Raw genomic sequence first — 23,227 nt, 5'->3', positions numbered from 1 at the left:
CAAGGAAAAAAAAAAAAAAAAAAAAAAAAAAAAAAAAAAAAAATATAAAGCACAGGTCCTGAAACAGTAGATAATCAACAAATGGCAAATACAAAAGTGTATATGGTTATGATAATCTGATGCAGCAGCATTTTCCCTGAGATTATATCTTTTCTCAACAATATTGTTCTAAGATTAATAACCACAGTTTATTCTACTTTAAATTTGGTTTTCCACTGTCATTTCATTAACATTTATGAAATAAACAGTATAAGCATGGCAATCCCTGCCCGACTTTCAGAATTTCATTTAACAAAAGAGGGATTATGAGAACTCATTAAAATACTATAAACATAATACCTACATTCAAGAGTCACATTGGCTAAATCCTCTGAACTTGCAAGTGGTTAATTAATTACGTGTTCAAGATTGATCAGCGGACCAGGTAAAGATTAGTTAGTAACAGAGCAAAAGGGAAAGCTACAGCTGGAGGTCAGATCCAAACAAAAACTATAACACGATCAGATCCTTGGATGTAATTCCATTCAGCTGACCCCTTTATCTCTGTCTCCAAAAGCTGCAATCACTAGTAGACATTCAAGTTTTTGGTGGTATTCTGGGGAGGCAGGATCAGGATTAGAGGAGATAGAGATAGTGACACAGGAATGATCTTCTATGTTGCAAATTAGTTTATTCAAAAGTAACGAATAAAACGGCCTTTTCTTATAATATTTGTTAATCAGCTCATATTTTTAAACAATCACTCTTCTCAAGATACTCTTAATTCCATTTATGCCATTTTACAAATTCTTACTCTTTCTCTGATGCCAGAATATTAACAACAATAATGTTTCTGTATTTATTCCAAACATAAACCCATTAAGAATTCCACTTTGCTGTGTTTCTTAGCATTGATTGTTGGCAGTTTTTATTCTGTTTCTACATTAGGACAAATAAAATTCATTCAGGGACTTCTAAAAATAAAGCAGTGGCCTTTCAGAAATTCAAGCCATTGATTTTGGTGGGTGCAATTTGGGAGCATTTAAATCAAATCACTGTGATACATTTTTCAGGCAACTCCTCTGCCCTTCAGTAATAAAGTGCCCACTGCTTCTGTCTGAAGATGCCAGAAAAGCCAGATCTGTGCTCTGCAATTTATTTATTTATTTTTTATTTTTATTTTTTTTCCTTTTTGTCTTTTTTCGTGTCCGGCAATGGATCGCAACCCTCAGTGTCACGCCCGTACCGGACCGGGACCGGCAACGGGATCGCAACCCTCAGTGTCGCGCCCGCACCTCGCTTCAGCCAGTGAGTGGGAACCGGTCTGTATGTGGGATCCGAACCCTCAGCGGGAGCGCCGCCACGCTCCCAAGCGGCGCACTGTAGCAGTGCGCCACCGGGCCGGCCCTGCTCTGCAATTTAAACAGAATGGGAACTATGTGGATACACAGAGATGGGAAGACAAAGGAAAGTCTGCAGAAGCTGACACAAAAGGTGGGAATCAGGCAACGAACATGCTAATAAAGGATGAGACTATGGCTAAGACTCATGGTCATGAAAAAATAGGCAGAAACCTATAGTTTAGGGAGGACAGAGTTGAGGAAAAAGTGTCTCTAACTTCAAGATAGATAATTATTAAAAGCAAGCAGTTAAAATCATGGATAATTCCAAAGGAGTTTATAAGAATCCAGTAAGAAGTAAGGGGCTAAAACCAACGAAGACATAGTCCCTCCTAGGAAAAAACTGAGAAGCAAAGAAGGCCCCCCAAAAGTGCACAAATAGAATGAGAACAGAAGAGCAGACAACTGAGCAATAAAGGAAAGGACTGTCATGAAGCTGACTGAACTATTTTTTTCTTAATTACATCAAAACACAGAATGCTTTTAAAAATTCTGGGTCAGAACTTAAGAAAAACAAAGATAATAAAGCTGCTAGAACCTTAAATCCTTTCAAAACATGCTACCGCTCAATTGATCAGAATGATTTAAGTGCTTTACTGTAGCTAGTGTTCCAAGGGGAGATACTTACAAAGGAAACACGGATAAAATAAGATAGAAAGACTCTACTTGCCCAGAGCATAAAACTCCACTAATGCCACATAGCTTACTATAGGAAAAAAGAGACATAATGTGACATCAATGAAATTGACAGAATAAACACTGCCCCAATCACAGTTTCAGCGTAAAGCCCCTATGAGAACCCTTCAACAAATTAAAATTTATATTACCAAGTCTTGACTAGTTAATGTATAAATGTAATCAATGTACTGTAAGTGATACAATACAAATACCCACAAAAAGAATTTCCTAGCAGATAGGAATTTGGACAAACACAGTAAGTCAAATGACTTGGTGGTGGTGATGCTGGTGGTATATAAGTTAATGTTAGCTTTTCACTCACTAAAAGGTGAAAAATCACTCTATTTGGTATCCCTCCTTCTAAATAAATATAATATCTGGACTTGGATACAAAGTTGGCATCCTCAGAAAAGAAAGATAAATAGCAGTAATAATGGATAATAGCTAAGTTGAAGGATAGGAAACTTGACCCAATGTTAGAGGAAAGAAAATACACACATTTATCCTTCCAAAAGAACCAAGTCTGGTATGGAAGATAAGGATATTTAATGAAACACACAATTCAATACAAAATAAAAATATAAGCAAAGCAACGAAGGGGGGGGGGAGAAAAGAAAAGCTCAGACAAATATAATTAACCAAATAAATATGGGACCAAAACGACACCACTCTGTGTCCCAGGAGCCACAACATAAAGTTAAATAAAACTTTATACAATTGATTCTGGGTATCCCAGAGAAGAATTCAAGGACGTGGCATCAGAGTGGCAGTTTCCCTGTTCACCTGGGGACATAAAATGGGGAAAGGCCTTGTCATGTTAAGTCAGTGGTCAGGAGTTGGCTGGTGAGCTCAGTTGTTTAGATCCTGCACAGGTGCAGATCCTGCTCCAGCCAGCCACACACGCACACAGAAGTCAGTGTTCAGGCCACAAGAGTAATTAGTCATACAAGGTAGTTCACACTCTAGAAATGTGCACATTCACTAGGCTCTTTAAGGGAAGACAGAAGATTCCCAGCCCATTTGGACCGTGTGTTTCTGAAGCTATCTTCAGAAAGGGGTATTTGGTTTCTACAGAGAAAAGCAGGGATGGGACTGGTCCTGAGAAAAAACACAACGAAGGCTAAAGTCGATCTTTAAAAACCTTTCCCTTTGCATTCATTTACCTTTTTCCCACCTCCTATATACATCTACTTCTTTGCCAATATATCAACAGCCCTATATCTAGAAACAACATGGTATGGTAGAAAAAATGAAATATGAGAATGTGGAATATTCACACAAATCTTTGGTGTGAATTCTTCTCTTTTGCCTGTAGGGTGTGGGGATTCTTGATTAAATTACCTATTCTATATGAGTTTCAACTCTAGCAACCCTAAGGGGCTACTGTAAGGAATATATTAGATAAATGTAGATATACATATTTTGTGAACTGTACATCACTAAACAAAAGTCACATAGTATAATTGCTATGTAATTACTTGCCTGCTCTGTGGTGGCTCATTTGATGCAACACTATGCCATTAACCTGAAACTCCAAAACTAATCTCTCTCCCTATTATCCAAACCCTCATCTCTAAGTGTAACAAGTCACAGATACCATATTTAAAAACATAATCAGACTAAACTAATGTAGAGCAAGATTTTAATCTCCTCTAGCTATCCAATTGCATGAGATGATTTACAAGCAGAAAGCTAAACTGCTGTTTTGTAATATCCCAGATAGTTAAACGTATCTGTAGTATTTTTTTTAATTCTGGCCCTCAAGCACACTTTTTATAACAACCATCAAGCTGTTACTGTATGCAAGTGGATGATTTTAATTTCAGGGGATTCCTAAGGCTAAGGTCCTTGGTTGGCCAGAGAGCTAGAGGTAGAGAGCCTTAGCTCGTATTTCTGGTTCCAAATGTACAACTAATATCAGAAGAAAAGCTTATCCTAATTAGTTTTTCAGTAATTTGAATTATACTCTTGAAGGCTGTTCCCATAAAAAGAAAATAAATACTCCAGCACCATGTCTCAATATGAGATCTGGGAGTCGTGACAATCGATCATAACAGAAATGTTCATCAATCAGCAGTTAACTTTATGTCAACCCCAACTCATTCCCTTTGCTGCTCTGTGCTACAACAGAGTACAAAAAGCCAAAGTACAAGAAGTCTGAAGAATCTAAAAATTGCTCAAAAAGAATTATTAAAATAATTATGGGGTAGATAAAATCACTGAGAAAGAGAAAGGTATGAAAAGAAAAGAAAGCACAGGATACAATGTGAGGAAGACTCTTTTTTTTATTCAAGTGTTAGAAGAAATGGGAAAAGAGCAGGGAGGACTCAGACAAGAAACACAAGGGAGCCAGGAGAGAGAACAAGAAGAAAGTAGCTATAACAAGTAGAGTGAAACACTGACCAGAAGTCAAGAGCATACAAGATGAGAGAAGAAAGAACATAAGTTGGATCTGGAATTATGAGGCTGTCTATAATGCTAAGAAAGTAACCCTAGAGAGTGATGGGGCAAAAGCACATACATACACAAAACATGCTAGAGGATCACTGAATAGTGAGAGAGCAAATTCTCACTGTGAAGTAGGATACGGCTCATCAAGAAAGTGGGTCCTGGACTGGATCACAACAGATCAGAAGAAAAACATTCAAAATAAAAATATGAGGATGATGATAGCAGCTAATATAACTGAGCACTTACTGTTTACTATACACTACACACATGCATGTTCTCCTAAATCTCACCACAATCTTACAAGATTGGTTCTTCATTCATGTACATTTTATAAATAAAGAAAACGAAACTGAGGGGTGTAAGAAACAGTCTCATAGCTAGTATATAATAAATTCAGAATTCAAACTCAGGTCTGTCTAACCAAATTAGAAACACAATGAAGGAGAGCTGAAGGTACTGGGAGTACCAAGATGAAGTTGTTTTACCCCAGATTCAAGTTTCAATACCAGGAACATTCTGCCTGGCAAGCCTCAGCAAGCCAAGAACTAAATGGTTTCAGTTTTTCAGTATTTGAAATAAATCATAAAGCATCTTAAGTTATTTATTCCACTCATCAAATATTTACTGAATGCTTACTATATACCAGGTATAGTTCAAGACATTAGGAATTCACCAGTGAATACCTGAGAGAATGATTTCCTATCATCATGAACATCCTTATGATAGACTACTAGATAGGATAATGGACAGAACATAATACAGTAAAGGAGAAAAATAATGCAGACAAGAGGAAAATAAGTGCTTTGGGCAACTGGTGATACAATTTCAAACAGGGTGCTCAAAGAAGACCTCCATAAGTTGACATATGAAGAAAGACTAGAAGGACATGAGGAAACAAGCAATATGGATAACTGGAAGAAAAAAGGTCCAAGAAGAGTAAACAGAAAGTGTAAAACCACCAAGAATGCGATTGGCCTGTTTGAGCAACAGTATAGAGGCCATGTGGTTAAAGTAACATTAGCCAGGGGAGAATGGTAGAAGATGAGAAACACCAAGAAACACCAAGGTGGGGACAGATTATACACAGCATTGAAGATCACTGCAAGGATTTAGAAGTTTTCTCTGAGGTAGAAAAGCCACTGTAGGGTTACAGGTAAGTCACTGGCTATTAAGAATAAACTGTGATAAAGATAAATTGAAATAGATATCATTTCTTAATATTATCAAATTTGTTCACACATTTTACATCCATGTTATATAAAACACATGCAACATTTTGTACCTTTTGCCAACAAGTAAATAAAAAAGGGGGGGGGGGAGAAATCAATATAAATCACAGTTGAAAATTCAAACTTTTTGAGAAACTCACTAGTGTCAGCAACTCAATGAAATAGCAAATTATTCTGATCATGCTGTGTTTTTATTAGTTCTAATAAATTAAAGAATTGCAGAGTTATTTAATATCCTGACATTCTACTAATTTCAAGGGAACAAGGGTAACAAAAGCTCATAAGAGAATTCATTCAGCGCTCAATACCACTTATCCTCCCACTCTGCAGAGAACACAATTGGTAGTATGTGAGTGATTTTTCCTTTTAATGGCAGGATTTGATATTACTATTTTGATGTAGATTTGAACTAAATGAACTCAATCATTTGATTAAAGGAGAGTTATTTTATCAAGGAATATGCCTGCACACTTTTGGCATTTTAACTTTACCTTACTTCATAACATAGGCACTATACATTTATTATGATAATGTATTAGAGATTATTCCATTTTCTTTCACGAGAGTAAGGTCTGGAGGCAACAGCAGTTTTTTCTCTCATTCCACAGACACATATTCTCATGACCACTAGCTTCTTTCTGAAGGTCCCTGATGAATTATATACCCTACAAATGTCAAATAGCCCTCTCACTCCAACTCATGCTTAGTTTTTGAAAGGAACTGCAACAGTGTCATATTATAAAATCACCTTGTACAATTCCCTAGCTCAGGGATTGCAATTTTCCTCAGAGACGTGGTAACCAGAAGCAAAAACAAACAAAACCTTGCTGATCATAAGTCCCTCTCCAGGGAGAAGACCAAGAAAAACAGGAAGGTTTGCATATTTCGCCTTGCCCTTCACTGGCTCCTGTGTTACATTTTTAATTCACTCCCTTGATGATCTCATCCAATCCCATAGCTTTAAATGCCTTCTGTATGCTGCTGGCTCCCAAATTTGTACCTCCAGCCCTAAATTCCCAGCTTTCATCGCAAATACATATGGCCACTCGGATGACTGCAGGTATTTTATGTGATCCTACCTCTCACGATCTGCTCCTCTTGCAAGACTTTCCCTTATCTCTGTAAATGGGAACTCTTATCTTTCTAATTGCACAGGCTAAGAACTTTGGAGTTATCCGTGATTCCTCTTATACCCCAAATCCAATCTGTCAAAAATCCTATCCTTGCTACTTCCAAAATTACCCAGAATCTGACCACTTCTCACCAGTGACACAGCCATCAAGCCTGGCAAGCCACCGCTAATTCACCTTAATAATGAGAGTTGAAATAGCATGTTAACTGGCCACTGGCTTCAATTAAGCTCCCCACCCAACCCTACAATCTGTTTCCCCGCCCAGCTGCCAAAATAACACTTCTAAAGCATCAATCTGATTATCTCACTCCTTTGTTTATAACTCTCTACAGCTTTCTTAAAATAAACTCCATAGGTCTCACCATGGCTGCAAGGCCATGCATGATCAAGGCCCTGGTGGCCTCTCTAAAGTCATCTACCACTCTCCCTCATTCACTCTGTCACAGCCACTGGCCCCACATAGCCAAACTCAGTTATGTCTCAAGTCCTTGAGGCTGTGGTCTCTTCTGCCTTAACATCCTTCCTCGAGACAGCAACACATTTAACTAAAATCATTCAGTCTTCTGCTCATCACCTCTTCAGAGGTAGGTCTCTGAACCTATTCATGGTTAGGCCTTCCTAACCGTGCTAACCTCTCTCTCACACACACACATACACACACTCATCCCACCACTTCCTGCAGAGTATTTATTACTACCTGATATTATATTATAGCCTACATGTTTATGTGTATATTGTTACTGTCCCCAACTAAGGACTAAGAGACATGCTCACTACAAAAAACTCAGAGCCTAGAGCAAGACCCTAGCACACAGTAGGTGTTCAACAAACATTTTATAATAAGTGAACAATAAATTAATCATTGCTGAATCAAAGAGAAAAGATATTCAAATAAAATTTATCGGACAGTGGTGCAATTACTAATATAAACTCAAGGTCTACATTCATCCATGAAATCTAAACCCCTGCAACACCAAAAGCCTGTGAGGCCTATACTAGTATAGGAAAGCTGTTACCTGGAGCCATTTTCTCAGAAATCATCTAATGACAGCTCAAATCAAAATTAGAAGTATTCTTAAATACTCCCAATCTGTCAGCAGTGAAAGCAATGTTAGGTCCAACTACAAAAAATCCTCTAATTTTCTCTGAATGTCAGTATAGTTGGTTAAATCAATAACTCTATTACACATTATTTTGAACTACCTGTTAAATATTTAAAGAAAATATGTGTATGGCCTTTTATGAGTTTCATCAACATGTAACTCCACTGTGTCATGTGTAGGAAGAATTAAGAAGAAACCTTTGAGAAAAAAGATCTTCAGAGAAAATAATAGGGTGGGCAAGATAAAATTATCTTCCAGCTGACAGTTGATTTTAACTACTTAAACAAAAATTTCAATCATTTTAATTAAAAATTCAAGTAGCATTGTGACTACTATTTTGATGTAGGCTGTTGAAGGAGATGGAAAGCAGAAATCTGATCAAAAGAAAAATTACAGAAGCATTAAATGTCTGAAAAACTTTACACTAAAAATCAATAACAAATGAAAGTAAGCTAAATTACTAAGCCCTGAACTAAGTGAAAGAAAAATCATCTGTGCTACTGGGCTTATATTAAGTCCTGAATCCTGGTAGAAGCATGTGAAGAAGGTTGCAAACAAAAGTGACAAGAATAAATAAAAACAACAGCTGAATGCTTACGATCTTAGAGAAGCATACCTCTAAGATTTAAATAGTTATGAAATAAAAGTGTATTATTCCAAACAAATGTTCACACTGTGTAGTAAAAGATCTGCAGATAAGATTGCCAAATTGCTGTCTAAAGCATCATGGAATTGGAGGGAACTTGGACAACTGGACAGATACCAAAAAGCAGCAGCAGCAGCGGATGAAACTTCTATTTTCCAGGAGAAGACAAGTAGATTCTGCCAACTTCAGGCTAGCACAATTTATGTAACTGACAGGCAAGATCAAAGATGAATTATTAAAGAGAGAAAGAAGTTGTAATTCCAAGAAGCCAAAATGGGTTCTTGAAGAAGAAATTATATCAGACTAACTGTATGTCTTTTGCTAAGAGTTTTAAAGTGCTAACCGGAAAACATAATTGATTTTGTATCTGGACATTCGCAAAGCACTTGAAATAGTCAACACCTAAGGAATGCAAGAAAGACTTGGAGATATTTAGTCTGGGGAACCAATGGTTCAGTAGAGATATTATTTCAAGGGTTTCTCGTTTATTTTTGTCAGTCTTTTCTGAAGGTGTTTCAATAAGTCATGGTTCCTGGACCGAATCACAATTTCCTCAACATCTTTTAGAATATAAAACCACTATGTACCAAAAGTAGTATTACACAGGCTACCATGAGTATTTACACACTCAAACAACATGGCCTTCCCATTTCAAGAAGGATCAGGAAAAAGTCTGATCTAGAAGACAGCAGCATATTGTGATAAGCCTACAAGCTAGGTTGCAAAATCCTTTAGTGTGCTAAATTGTATTTTTAAAAAAGGTGTAAATTCAGACTTTGATGCTCAAAAGTATTGGTTTCTTGGTCCACTTTGAATTAACCCATTCTTACCCAAAGAGAAATTAGTATCTAGAGGTTCATTTTTAATAATAATTTTAAAAATTATAGCTCAACTAATCAACATTTTCACTTTAAAAACGTTTGTTTTTATTTATTGTTCTTGCTATATTTTTTTCATCCTTTCTGTTAATCTCTTCCCTATTTCATATATTTATTTAACCAATTTATGTGGCCACTATGTGCTAGAAGACGTGCCATGTGCTGGAAATATAAACATGAGTATGATATACTCCAGCATGTCAAAAGGTTCAGAACATAAATGAAGACTGTGGCTTGTAAAATAACACTTATATTCCAGTGTAAAAAGAGCCATTTAGAGATGAGCATAGGACACTATGGTAACAAAGAGGAAGGATACAGAATTTTGTACAAAACAACAGAAGTGTTAGGGAAAGCTTTCCAGAGAGGCTTCCCCAGAGGGGGAAGAAGGGAAAGGAAGCTTACTGACAGGCTTGAGCATGGTGCCTTCACAGCACAGCAAAGATGAAGCACAGAAAAAGCAGCAAGATGTGAGGTAGGAGGGGATGGAAGGAAATGCTTCATTTAAAGACCTCATTGATGGGTGGGTAAGAAGGTGGGGATTACAGAGGGGCCTGATGAAACATTTGGGGGTGATGGATATGTTTATTACCTTGATCGTGTTGAGGGTTTTATGGATGTATTCATATGTCAAAATTAATCAAATTCTACAATTTAAATATATGCCACTTATTATATGTAAGTTATACATCAACAAAGCTTTTTTGTTTTTGTAGATGTAACGCTAAGAATTTTGGACATCAATGTGAAAGTTATGGGGAGCAACTGAAGGATTTTCATGAAACCAGTGAAGGATATTTAGTGTCATTTCATTCTCTGTTTTACATCTTCACAAGATTCTCCATATAATCAAACTAAGGAATTAATTAATCAACTGCTATTTACCATGCTCCTGTTAGGTACAAAGGACCAAGCATGTTCCAAACAGGAAACACTCGTATCAGTGAGTAACATGAGTCTTCCTTATTTCAATTCACTTTTAAAATCAAACTTCAAAAATGCAAGATAGAGCAACATCAGAAATAAAAGCAGAATGACAAGTGAGAGGCAATGAGAAAAGTTGCAAATATTTAAAAAGAAATAACATATAGATTATATAAATAGTTCCCACAAACTATAAAGAAAGGCAATACCAAAAAAAAGAATATTAAGCATTGGTAACAGTGTTAGAAAAAAAATCCTCACTTATATTGTTCATAAAAGTATAGATTCACATCTCTCCTAGAATGGCAATTTGGCAGTAACCAGCAAGATTAAAAATGAGTTTTGAGTTAGCACTTCAAATTCTGGGACTATTTCCTAAAGAAATAATAATATAATTAATATTAATAACAAAGCTAATTTTTATAAAGAGTTTATGATTGCAAGATGATTTATGTATATTCATTTTATCAATTATTGTCCTTGTGGTAGGCAGAATAATGGTGCCCCAAAGATGTCCATGTCCTAATCCACAAAACATGTGCTACTCTACATGGCAGAAGGCACATTGCAGACGTGACTGAGACTCTTGAGATGGGAAGGTTATCCTGAATTAGCTAAGTAGGTCCAATATAGTTACAGAATCCTTATATAAGAGGGAAGCAGGAGGGTCAGGGAAGTAGTTGTGATGACAAAAGCAGTAGTGAAAGTGATGCTGGACCAAGAGCCAAGGAATGTGGACAACCTCTAGAAGCTGGAAAAAGAAGAAGAAAAAAAAAAAAAATTCTCCCCCTAGAGGCCTCAGAAGGAATGCAACCCTGTTGACCCATTTTGGACTTCTGACCTCCAGCATTATAAGATAATAAACTGTGTTGTTTTAAGCCACTAAGTCTGTGGTAATTTGTTATAGCAGCAAAAGGAAACTATTCATTTCATAAATAAGGAGACTGAGATATAGAAAAATGAGTAACTACCCAAGATCATACAGTTAGCAAGAAGTACAGCTAGGATATAAACCCGGACCATGCTCATAACTATTATGATACACTGCCTTCAAATACATATATGGATTTACACAGAATTATTTTTTTAAACCCTGAGCGAGAAAAAAATAACTAACCATCCTTCATTAACAGAATGAGGAAAAGGAAAAGTCATAAGATGGGGTATAAAATACTACACACGAATTTAAAAGCAGTATAATATGAAAAAAAACTCCAAAATACATTATACGGCAAGAAGGCAATCAGAACAATGCATTTTTTTAAGTGTTCAAATGAACATGCATATACTGGAAAATACAAAGAGATGAACTGGAAGTCCAACTGACTGTAAAAATGATATTTGTGTATAATTAAGTGGGGTAGTGGGATGCAGGGGACTTCTACATTGTATTCAATATTTTTATGCTATTTAAATGCTTTACAATGAGAATGTTATGATGTATCTTAAATTGAGGCATTTTTAACGCAGGGAACTACGCATGAACTCCCTACAACATTTTTTCATTAAAAAAAAAAAAAAAAAAAAAAGGCAGCCTCTACTGCACGGTTTAAAAGCCCTGCCCTACAGTGACACCAAATGGTGACAGATCAAAATACAGTACACAAACAAGACAATTGTTCAATTCAAATTTTCTATAAACGTTTGATTCCTTAAAAGAACAGGCAGCTTAACAGAATTAAATAATATGGAGACAAATACTCAAAAACCTAGAATTTCTAATCAAAGAAAGTCTAGTACACCAAGTTCCAAATGCAAATTTTTAGGCCTTTTTCCAAACTTCAGCTAATCTGATCCCACTGAATATTTACACAAATCATTTCTCACACAGTTAAACCATGCCACTGTGAGCACAGTGATTTTTACCTAATGGTTTATTAATCAAAGAAACCCTGCAAATATAAGAAATGCAGTCATACAACTAAAGTCAGGTTCTACTCCCATGTAGTAAGTAAGCAATAATTTGAGGGGGGTGATTGAGGGGTGTTGGGACTCAAGAGAGAAGGGAGGAATCCAAGAAGACAGATAGGCAACTAATCCAATTGGTGACAGTTTCTAGAAAGTATATATTCATTACCTAATCTACAGATAGAAAATAAAGCTGAATAAAACAGGAGGCTACTGCATCCCAAATATAAACCAATTTCTCAAAAAGAAATTTTTGTCCTGGACTGTCCATGGAAAAAAATATTTCAAATTAAGCATACTATTCAGTATTCTGTATGCTCTGCCCGGAACTTAAACCAACAAACAAAAACAGCATGCAAATTGTATTATTCATTATAAGCCACGATAAAAAGATACAGAGATTGACTACTTCACAGAGCACTCCTCTAAAATACCATTTGACCAGAATCCTTAGTCTCTTGGCATTAAATGACAGCTTGTTCAGAATTTTTGATGTGCTATTTTTCATATTATACCAAAACATCCTAAAAAACATAGGACATATAAATGTCGTATAATATATAATATATATGATAAGCTACAAAAACAAGTCAATAATATCATTAAGTTCTAAGGCATTCAATTCATACCACTGGATTTCAATTCTAAGAGGTAGCAGTCCACCTACCACCACCATGTCACTACCACTACAACATGATACACATGGATGGGTCAGTTCCAGAATACCTTGAGAGCTGTCCTGCTCAAATGGGCTCACGTCCTGTCATAAGGACCACAAGCAGAATCAGCTCAGAAAGGCACTTTCCCGTGGCGCACTGGGGAGAGTGCTGCGCTGGGAGCACAGCAGCGCTCCCGCCGCGGGTTCGGATCCTATATAGGGATGGCCGGTGCGCTCACTGGCTGAGTGCGGTGCGGCCGGTCTCAAAAAGGACAAAAAAAAGATTCTGAATTACTAAAAATAACAGATGAATGACCAAAGTCTTAGTACTATAAAAGTATCCATGTCTACTACATATGCATTTAAGACTATTTCAATTAGGAAGAGAGGTAGTATCAGCATTAAAGAACTTTGCTTCCAATTTCAAAGGAGAAATAAATAAATGTGGATATAAAACTCTGCATTACAGAAAACCTGGAGAAAATGTAGATATATCAAATAGTTGGAAGAAAGCTTCAAGGACATACAATTTAACAGGTATTGACATAATATTTCTGATAGTAAATTTGTATAACATACTCTACAGAACATAGAACCCTAGAAAGTTGTATGTAACTAATAACATAATAAAAGTAAAACATATTTCCAATTTACATATTATTTCTGATACATATGAACTGGTCTTTAATTCACATTGGTCACTAACATTTTGGATGTGTTATTTTGCACAATGCCTTTCTGTCAAAGAGAAAATAACGTAAATGAGCACCAATGTTCTGGTAGAGCTGCATCTTGTCTATTTTTTTACATAATTCTTGTGGAGATTTAAAGTTGATTATATAATGCAAACAACTTCAGTGAATTTATCCATTGCCTCAAGTTTGGATTTATGTTTTTTTTTTTTTATTGAAACGTAATTGATAGTACACATCTGTGGGGTACAACGATGAATATCAATACATGTGTGCAATATTTGGTGCTTAAATTAGGATAATTACTATACTCATCATTACACAATGTAATCATTTTTTGTGGCCCTTTACCAATTTCTCACTAACCTTCCTCCCCTTTTCCCACCTCTGGTAGCATCACTTCAATTTTCTCCTTTTTAAAGTTCAACAAATTATTGTGATTGTTGTATCTTTCTTTCTTTTTGTAGCTCCCGTTTATGAGAGAGGACTTGCAATATTTCTCTTCTGTGTCTGGCTTATTTCATTTAACATAATTTTCGTTAAGCTTATCTATGTTGCTGCAAATGGCAGAATTTCACTCTTTTTATGGCTGAGTAGTATTCCATTGGTTATATATACCACATTTTCCTTAGCCACTAATCTGTCAACAGACATTTAGGTTGGTTCCAACTCTTAGCCATTGTAAATAGAGCTGCAATAAACATCGGAGTGCAGGTGTCCCTTCGACATGATGCTTTCCACTCCTTTGGGTATGTACCCAGCAGTGGGTTTGCTGGATTGTATGACAGTTCTATCTGTAGTTGTTTGAGGAACCTCCATACTATTTTCCATACTGGCTACACTAATTAACAGCCCCACCAACGGTGTAGAAGGGTTCCCCTTTCTCCACATCCTCGCCAGCATTTGTTATTTTCCCTCTTTTTGATAATAGCCAGTCTAACTGGACTGAAATGGTATCTCAGTGTGGTTTTGATTTGCATTTCCCTGATGCTTAGCTATGTTGAGCACTTTTCCAGGTGTCTTTTGGCCATTTGTATATCTTCCTTTGAGAAATGTCTGTTTAGCTCCTTTGTCCATTTTTTTTTTTTTTATCAGATTAGTTGTTTTCTTACTGTTAAGTTGTTTGAGTTCCTTGTATATTCTGGATATTAATCCCTTGTCAGATGCATATTTTGAAAACATTCTCTCCCATTTTGTAGGCTCTCTTTTTGCTCTGTTAATTGTTTCTTTTGCTGTGCAGAAACTTTTTAGTTTGAAACAATTCCATTTGTTTATTTTTTCTTTTGTTGCCTGTGCTTTGGGGGTCTTATTCATAAAATCGTTGCCCAGCCCTACTTCATGTTTCCCCTATGTTTTCTTCTAGGAGTTTTATAGTTTCTGGTCTTATATTTAAGTCTTTAATCCATTTTGAATTGATTTTTAGTATATGGTGAAAGGTATGGGGTCTAGTTTCATTCTTATATGTATGGATATCGTTTTCCCAGAACCATTTGATGAAGAGGCAAGGTTTGTGTTTAAATAGAACACACCTTCTGAGAAATTTGTAATTTTTTCATCCAATTATGTAAATTCTTTAAATATGTAACTCATTAATATGAATCAAATTAGTAAGTTTACAAAATTTGATAAAAGAGAAAGTTAAACTGGCTAGCAAGTAATACAATTGTAGAGTTTTAACTGATTTTTTAAAAAATAAAAACGCTGGAAATCACACTATCAGTCCACAAAATCTGAAGATGAAAGAGAAATAAGTACAAGTTTATCAATGGTAAAAAATAAATGAAAAGTCAAGCTTTGGCACTATTCGGGAGTGGCAAAGACCCCAAACTTTGATTATTTCTTGTGACTCTGTATTTTTCAGGTGGGTACAAATGATTAGTACTTTAAATCTAGGCTAAGTCAAAAAGTAAATGTGTTTTTAAAGCAAAATAAAATTCTTATAGAAATCTGCAGTTTAGCTTACCTCAAATTAATTGCCCATCTTTGATGCAAACATAATTTCAAAAAGTTTGTTACTTTAAAAATGAAACAGTATTTTGGGAATTTTATAGAAACACACATGGTAATTTTAATCAGTTTTGTAAGATCACCAAATTACTGGTACAATGCTGATAAACTGAAAGCACAGCACTCTTTAATGAATTAGCAAAATTAAAATTGAGTTTATAATCCAGAAAGGAGAACAGAAATTTTCAGGCATTCCATACTGTTTCACACTCTCTATCCATCATTTTTTTGTTTAATTATAAGGAGTGTTTGGAGCTTTAAGGAGGTTTCTCCATTCTTTTTTTTTTTTTTGAGTGGGTGGGGTAGAGGCTATTGAGAAGTAGAGGGATCCAGATTAAGAATGGTGAAAAGTTGAAATGGAAAAAGATGAAATCAAATAACATTACTATTTGACTAAGAAAAAAGGACATAAAAAGATGTCATTTTTTTCCTTAAGTTTCATTCTCCTTTTTCCACCCAATTACCTTTTAAAATCTAGTACCACACAATGTGTTCAAGAATATTAGTAATCAGTAGATAATTAAAGCATTGTTCATACTGTCCATAGGAGATATTTTTCAACAGCATTACTCTTTCCCAATTATATTCTATTTACACTCAGGTATGACTTGGCACAGAACGTGTAGATTTCAGGTCAAGTTTGAACTGATGTGCTAAAAGGGAAGTGGTCTGTCTCTGTCTTAAAATCAAAACTATAACCTCTACCACTGGCATCTGGGAATATATTTGTTTTAATTTTCTGACCCCTAAGAGTACATTGTTTGTAAATCATAGTTCTTTGGTATGAATCCCAGATTTTTTAAAAAGGGCATAACTTGGCTATTTTAAATAAACCTAAAATACCTACAAATTTGAGCTGAGTCTTCTGTGAGTAACTAGAACACAGGAATAGTTTTAAATCTTTTCTGTTATGATATGCAACATAAAAAGTTATTTGTTAAATAGACATTTTCATATGTGTTTCAGATTTCATGTAAATGGAAATACTTCAAAATTGTAATTTTAAATATTACTTTAATTCAAGAGTAAAAAAAAATTGGCAAAAATCAAAACTCTAAATAGTTGGTGTTTAAAAATTTAATGTGAATTCTCCCTTATTCACCTATTCTCATATGGAAGACATGGCAAATAGAGTAGCAAAAAGAGAACAAGAGAAAGGTATGGTAACCACGTAACCAGAAAATAATACAAACAAACAAATACAAAAAAAAAAAAAAAAAAGGGAGGAAAAAAGGGGATGCAGGAGGAAGAGAGGAATACACTGGAGAAAAGTGAAAAGTTTTTTTTTTTTTTTTTTTTTTTAAAACAATGGGTTAAACAGTTTCATAATAAAAATTATAAGACTATGAATAAGTAAAGCTCTGCTTTTTTTTCTATTATATTCTATTTGGGGTTTTTTGAACTTTAAGGGTAGGGTGGCTGAGAACAGTTGGTTTAGGATGAGACAGGAAGGAATTTAAGAGCAAATGTCTATAATAAACCAAAAACAGTGTGCAGATTTAGTTGTTAAGCTACCCAACCTGAATTTTCAAAATTATAACAAATACAATTTCATCTAGATTCTGGAGGTTGGTAAGATAACTGAAGATGAAAGGGGGGGAAAATCTTATTTTTTTAAAAAACACTAGTTTAAAGTATTGTTATGATAACTGAGTGTAACAAACCTAAAAATAATTTAATGATAGGATAAAAAAGCAGGGGAGAGAATGCTTAATAAAAATCTTAATTTTAAGTTGCAATACAGCTAATAGATACCATTGGCAAGTCTTTTCACCTCTTTATACCCCAGCTTCCATAAAATAGGACAAGATGATTATCAAGGTGCCTCAAAGATTTTTCTAAATGAATTCATTTTTCACCCTCACTGCCAAGACAGAGACTGTATTTCTAATTTCAGAGTCTAAACCATGAGATGAACTTAAGTGAGTGATTACAATGAGAAAATGAAGCTATTTTTTTAATATGCTACAATATACAGATCTAGGAAAAATCACAAATATACTCTCTATTCAGAAGAAGGGCAGTTTTCATTTTACATTTTGACATTAAATAAAGAACATAAAAAATTATATATACACTTTTGAAAAACCCTTAGACTTCATTTAAGGCAAGACTTTCAATATATATTTTAAATCAAGATAATTTCTCACAAATATCCTTCCATTTAAAAAAAGCAAGATTAAATGTAAGTAATAATACATGAAAAAGCTTGAATTTTCTTTCTCCTATTTCACACAGTATAAATCCCCTCAAGAGAGAATTAACACTGAGATTCAGTACTTACCACAACAGCAAACTGCTCAGGTTCACATAAATTGTTATAGTCATTCTTGTACCGAGACAATAAATTTAATTGCTCTTGATCGGGAAGATGCTTTATTAAGTTCTAAAAATTAAAACCAAAAGAAAATATCTTCACAAAATGTACCTGTCAGATTTTAGGAAAATTAGTAAACTGTGGAAAGGAAACTAGTGAACTTAATCTTTAGTTTTATTTCTAGGTAACCTCTATTATACTAAGCCTTAAGCAACATTCTCTACATTTCGAAAACAGCCAATTTTCCTTTTCTCTATCTCAGAGTTATTATATATTCAAATCAAGCACTACTGAATGTTTATTTGATTAGCTATATAAATGAGAAAGAAGAACTCAACCTATACCAATGAACAGCTTTCTCACCTGTATAAATGTGTCCATTATATTTCAGCTTTAGGGAATTAAGTGTCAGAAATTTCAAGCAAAGCCAAACATATTTTAAAACTTCACTCAGAGGGATAAAAGAAATCATCATATTGTTACTAAAAGGTAAGGGAAAGAAGACAAAAGAAATCAAGGAGGTTTTAATGTCAGTGTTTGTAAGACTTAACCACTAGGATTATGGTTTTAATAATAACAACTGAAGATATCTCTAAAACAAAGTAACTTTTCTGATGTGAAAGAAAATTTAAATAGGCACGGAAGACACAGGATGATATATACCTTGCAGATAAAAAGCATACAAAGAGATCCTGTAGAAACTTAAGTGCCGGTGGCTATAAGGACCTTTGCCACATCATCTGCAGTCCAGAAACCACAGGTTGGTTTCCTTGGCTGCTCTGGCTCCTCTGTCCATGCACAGCTTTCCCAAGTCACACACTTAAACCAAAGAACCACTTGAAGAAAGATCAAGGGAATACACATAATTATGCTTTCCTGAGAGAACTTAAATGATGATACAATCCCTTGGACAAAGTCTATATACATCCTCTGTATTAAAATATAATTAACTATAATAGTGTTATAAGTTAGTGTATTGATATTACAATTAAGAAAAAAAAAGTGGTAGGTGGTCACAGTTCCAAATCATAAATCAGTAAATTCTGTACAGCCACAATGTCAAGCACAAATTACAATTAAGCTTATATCATGCTATATATATTTATGAAGGAAAAAAAAAAAAACTTCCAAAAGTTTCATTAGTTAAAAATAGTTTTAGATAATGTTATATATCAAAAATAGTAAGATTAGGGCCGGCCCGTGGCTCACTCGGGAGAGTGCGGTGCTGATAACACCAAGGCCCCGGGTTCGGATCCCATACACGGATGGCCGGTTAGCTCACTGGGTGAGCGTGGTGCTGACAGTACCAAGTCAAGGGTTAAGATCCCCTTACCGGTCATCTTTAAAAAAAAAAAAAAATAGTAAGATTAAAGAACAAGTTATTGAATCACTGTGTACTTTGGAAAAAAACTTGGTAACTGGCCAAAAAAAAAAAAAAAAGTGACAATTTATGATCATGCCTAGAAAAAGTATTCACTATTAATATTATCAAACTGAATAAAAATAATAGAAGTATATGATTTTCCCTCTTAGTAGAAATTCTCTCCTAAAAGATTTCTCCTAGCAGAACTGCCCGAGACCAAAGACCTGGTTATTTGTATTTTCTTTTAACCCTTCTAGTTGACAGCTGGTTTTTCTGAGCTACTTATTACATCAGGCCTGTTAATTTCCTTAGCATCCTTTTAGATAACCATCAAATCCCCTTAAATATTGTTTAATATATAATTAGAATTTAATCTTTCATCAGAAATTTATTAATTTTTCACTTCATTATTTTTACACTCTACAGTAAAAGTGCTATCGTAATTCCTAAGAGTATGGGCCTAACCTTCCTTTGTCTCTCCCCTTACCAAATTTCCCACAGCCTTTACAAATCTTAAGCTCCTGTCAAACTAAATTCTGCATGGCTGTCCACACACATTCAGCTTTTCCCTCCACAGCTCAGGGTATTACTGCTGCCAGAATAACTGCCCTTTATATATTTTACATACAATCCCTCTGCCCTTTTCTACATCCACACCTTATTCAACCTTTGCCTCCACACATACACTCACACAGCACTACCCCAATACATTCCCTAATTCTAAACCAATCTTAAAGAGATGCTTATCTTGTATTATAATTAGACAAGGGGACTTCTAAAAGTTTGTGGAAAAGTGGAATTAAAGATAATATGAATCTTTCCATGAACTTTTTGAAGTCCTTTCCTGGATAAGTATGTAAATGTCATCTTCCTTACCAAACTATAAATTCTCAGAAGGTGAAGTCTACCTGTGATTGAACTTAACACAATGGATGTACATGGTGGGTACTATAAAATATTTGTAAAATGATTAATTAATAAAAAATTGATGAGGCAAAGGTAAACAGGTAACGACTGATGTGGAAAATGACATACAAAATGACATACTACTGACTTATTACATATGAATAAATAACTAGATATGTCAAAATAAAATTACGACAGTGAACAAAGCCAACCAAAATAATGAATATTACAAAGAAATGGTCTGTTTCATTGCCATATTCAAAATAGGCAGTTCTTCACATTAAAATTAGCAACATATTTTTTAAATTAAAAATAAGAGTTCAAGTAACATAAAACTCTTTTTAATAAATATATAAAAACCTTATATTTTTCCAAAGTAAAGTTTTAGGTCTTAAATTCATAAAACTGGTTTTATACTTAGTATGTGTGGTATGCAGAAAATGACATCTAACCCCAAAGATATCCATGTCTAATCTCCAGAACCTATGAAAATATCAGGTTACATGGCAAAGGGAATTAAGGTTACAAATGGAACTAGTGTTGCTATCAGCTGACCTTAAATTAGGGTGATTATCTGCATGTGCCCAATGTAACCACAAAAGTCTTTACAAGTAGAAAAGGGAGATGGGACAATACAGAGGGAGATAGGACTATGAAAGGAACAGAGAGATGCAACACTGCTGGCTTGAAAGATGAAGGAAAAGGCTCCCTGAGCCAAGGAACGTGGGCAGCCATGAGAAGCTGGAAAAGACAAGGGATTCTTCCCTAGAGCCTACAGAAAGGAACACAGGCCTGCCAATATGTTGACTTTAGCACAATAGGACCAATGCCAGACTTCTACAGAAATGTAAGATAATAAATTTGTGTTATTTTAAGCCACTAAATTTGTGGTAAATTGTTATAACAGTAATAGAAAACTAATACATTAAGAAATTATATGAAACTGAATGTAATTTGGACATACACTAATGCAAATCATCTTTCTTCTATATCTAGACAACAAAACCACATGATCATCCAAAACACTCACTTAATCAAGTAAAAGGCTACTCTGTAAATATTTAACAAATTCATTATAAGAACTACAAACAGGCTGGCTGGTTCAGTTGGTTAGAGTGGGGTCCTGGGTGGTCGATCCCTGTGGCGACACACACACGTACACGCACACGCACATGCACAAACACGAAGAAAAAAAACAGAAATACAAACATGCATTAAGTAGAAAAATTGAAACTTGGAATCTTCACTCAGCAAGAAGTCACATATACAATCAATAACAATGAGGACAAAAATCCAGTGAAAAGAAACTGCTAGAGACAAAAAATGGTTAAAGAGTTGGTGAATTGAATAGTTATGAGTCTCAGAGACTCACAGCACAAATCACTAATGAGATTATATTACCTCCATATTTGGAAGAAAAGATAGGAGATATAAACTTGGAACTTCCAAAAATACCATTTATTTATTTATTTATTTATTTATTTTTTAAAGATGACCGGTAAGGGGATCTTAACCCTTGACTTGGTGTTGTCAGCACCACGCTCAGCCAGTGAGCGAACCGGCCATCCCTATGTGGGATCCGACTCCGGGGCCTTGGTGTTATCAGCACCGCACTCTCCCGAGTGAGCCACGGGCCGGCCCCAAAAATACCATTTATTGATGGATTAAAAAATTCAAAATAATTTTAATCACTGTTGACATTAACAAATAATCTTTGGTTTCTTCTTAGGGCTAAAAAATCTTTTTTCTAAGTATATCCATTATCAGAATAAAAGATGGTAAACTGAAGATATTCTCTCACTATAATTGTGTTTTGATTCTCCAACTATAAATTCTACCAAGATATATACATTACCAATACTCTGTGTAGAATTCAGCAAGTAACTTTAGTACCACACTAACATTCATTAAAAAAAATACTGTGGGTAAAACCATTTAAAAAATCTTCTAGCCTTCTGAATGATTTCAATACTATGCAAACAATCTCTAGTACTCACAGGAGAACAACACAAAAGGATTGTTAGTAAGGATAACTCTAAATGAAAACTCCCTCAGTCTTCTATACCAAAAATTAATACAACTTTATAAGCCAAAGAAAAACACATTCTAAAAGGGCTATAGAAACAAATTTAACATATTACTAGTCTTAACAGTAACACAAACAAAATGTAAAGTTAAACAATTTGCCTTCAGAAAATCACTTAAAATAACTCAAATGTAATCATTTTGATAGCATATATATTTAGTTTGCAGTTAAGAGAAGATGCAGTTTTATCTCCTGGCAATGCAGAAGTTATGCTAAAACTAATTATCCAGCAATGATTTTCCAGTTGAATGATTTGGGTTAAGAATTTTGCTTCACTTACAGATTTCTATTTAATGAGAAGCTTGCAAAGAAATATTGGAATTTAAGCTCTGCCTGTTTGTTTACCTGAATCATAGACTCTGCCAACTGTGTTTCATCTACTTCCAATATCATCATTTTGATTTCCTCATATGGCACTCGAAAAGAGCTCAGGAAGATTGCTGAGAGAAAAAAAAAAAGGTTCATAATAAGGTAACAAAAGAATTTAAGATACAGTTCTATTTATAAAATCAAAAATAAATTATAAGAGAATTATAAAATAAATAATATAATTATAGTGGCAGAAATTTTCATTAGCACATTTTATACCCTTCCCCAGCTTTAGAACTAGTGTTTAAACAACAGTCCTGTATTATTATGCTGGTTCCAAAGTTGATTTTTAAATGCTTAGTTATCTGCCTACCATAGGAATGGTGCCAGTTTTCATGTGATTTAAAAAAAACTGCAATATGTTAGGTACGCTATAAAAATATCACGTTGTAATAAAAAGAATGATAAAACCCCAGCATGTGTATGTAATATTTGTCTAAACATATGTATTACCAGCTTGTATAACATCTTCCAGCCCTACTAAATATTAAAAAATATATA

General features: G+C 34.7%; 1 protein-coding gene across 2 annotated transcripts in view; it reads right to left on the bottom strand.

The window, feature by feature from the left end:
- The window catches only part of DIAPH3 (diaphanous-related formin 3), a 428,227-nt gene that overhangs the window by 246,526 nt on the left and 158,474 nt on the right, over positions 1-23,227 (bottom strand). For both annotated transcript variants that reach the window (XM_008594695.1, XM_008594703.1), the window contains 2 exons: positions 22,703-22,797; positions 17,970-18,071 (listed from right to left, as the gene is read on the bottom strand). In XM_008594695.1, coding sequence (XP_008592917.1) covers positions 17,970-18,071; positions 22,703-22,797 — 197 coding nt within the window. The remainder of the gene's footprint in view (positions 1-17,969; positions 18,072-22,702; positions 22,798-23,227) is intronic.

The sequence above is a fragment of the Galeopterus variegatus genome, unplaced genomic scaffold (assembly GCF_000696425.1).
Source record: "Galeopterus variegatus unplaced genomic scaffold, G_variegatus-3.0.2 Scaffold165, whole genome shotgun sequence".
Classification (NCBI taxonomy): domain Eukaryota; kingdom Metazoa; phylum Chordata; class Mammalia; order Dermoptera; family Cynocephalidae; genus Galeopterus; species Galeopterus variegatus.
Note: the sequence above shows the minus strand (reverse complement) of the source record. Positions and strands in the feature narration are given on the sequence as shown.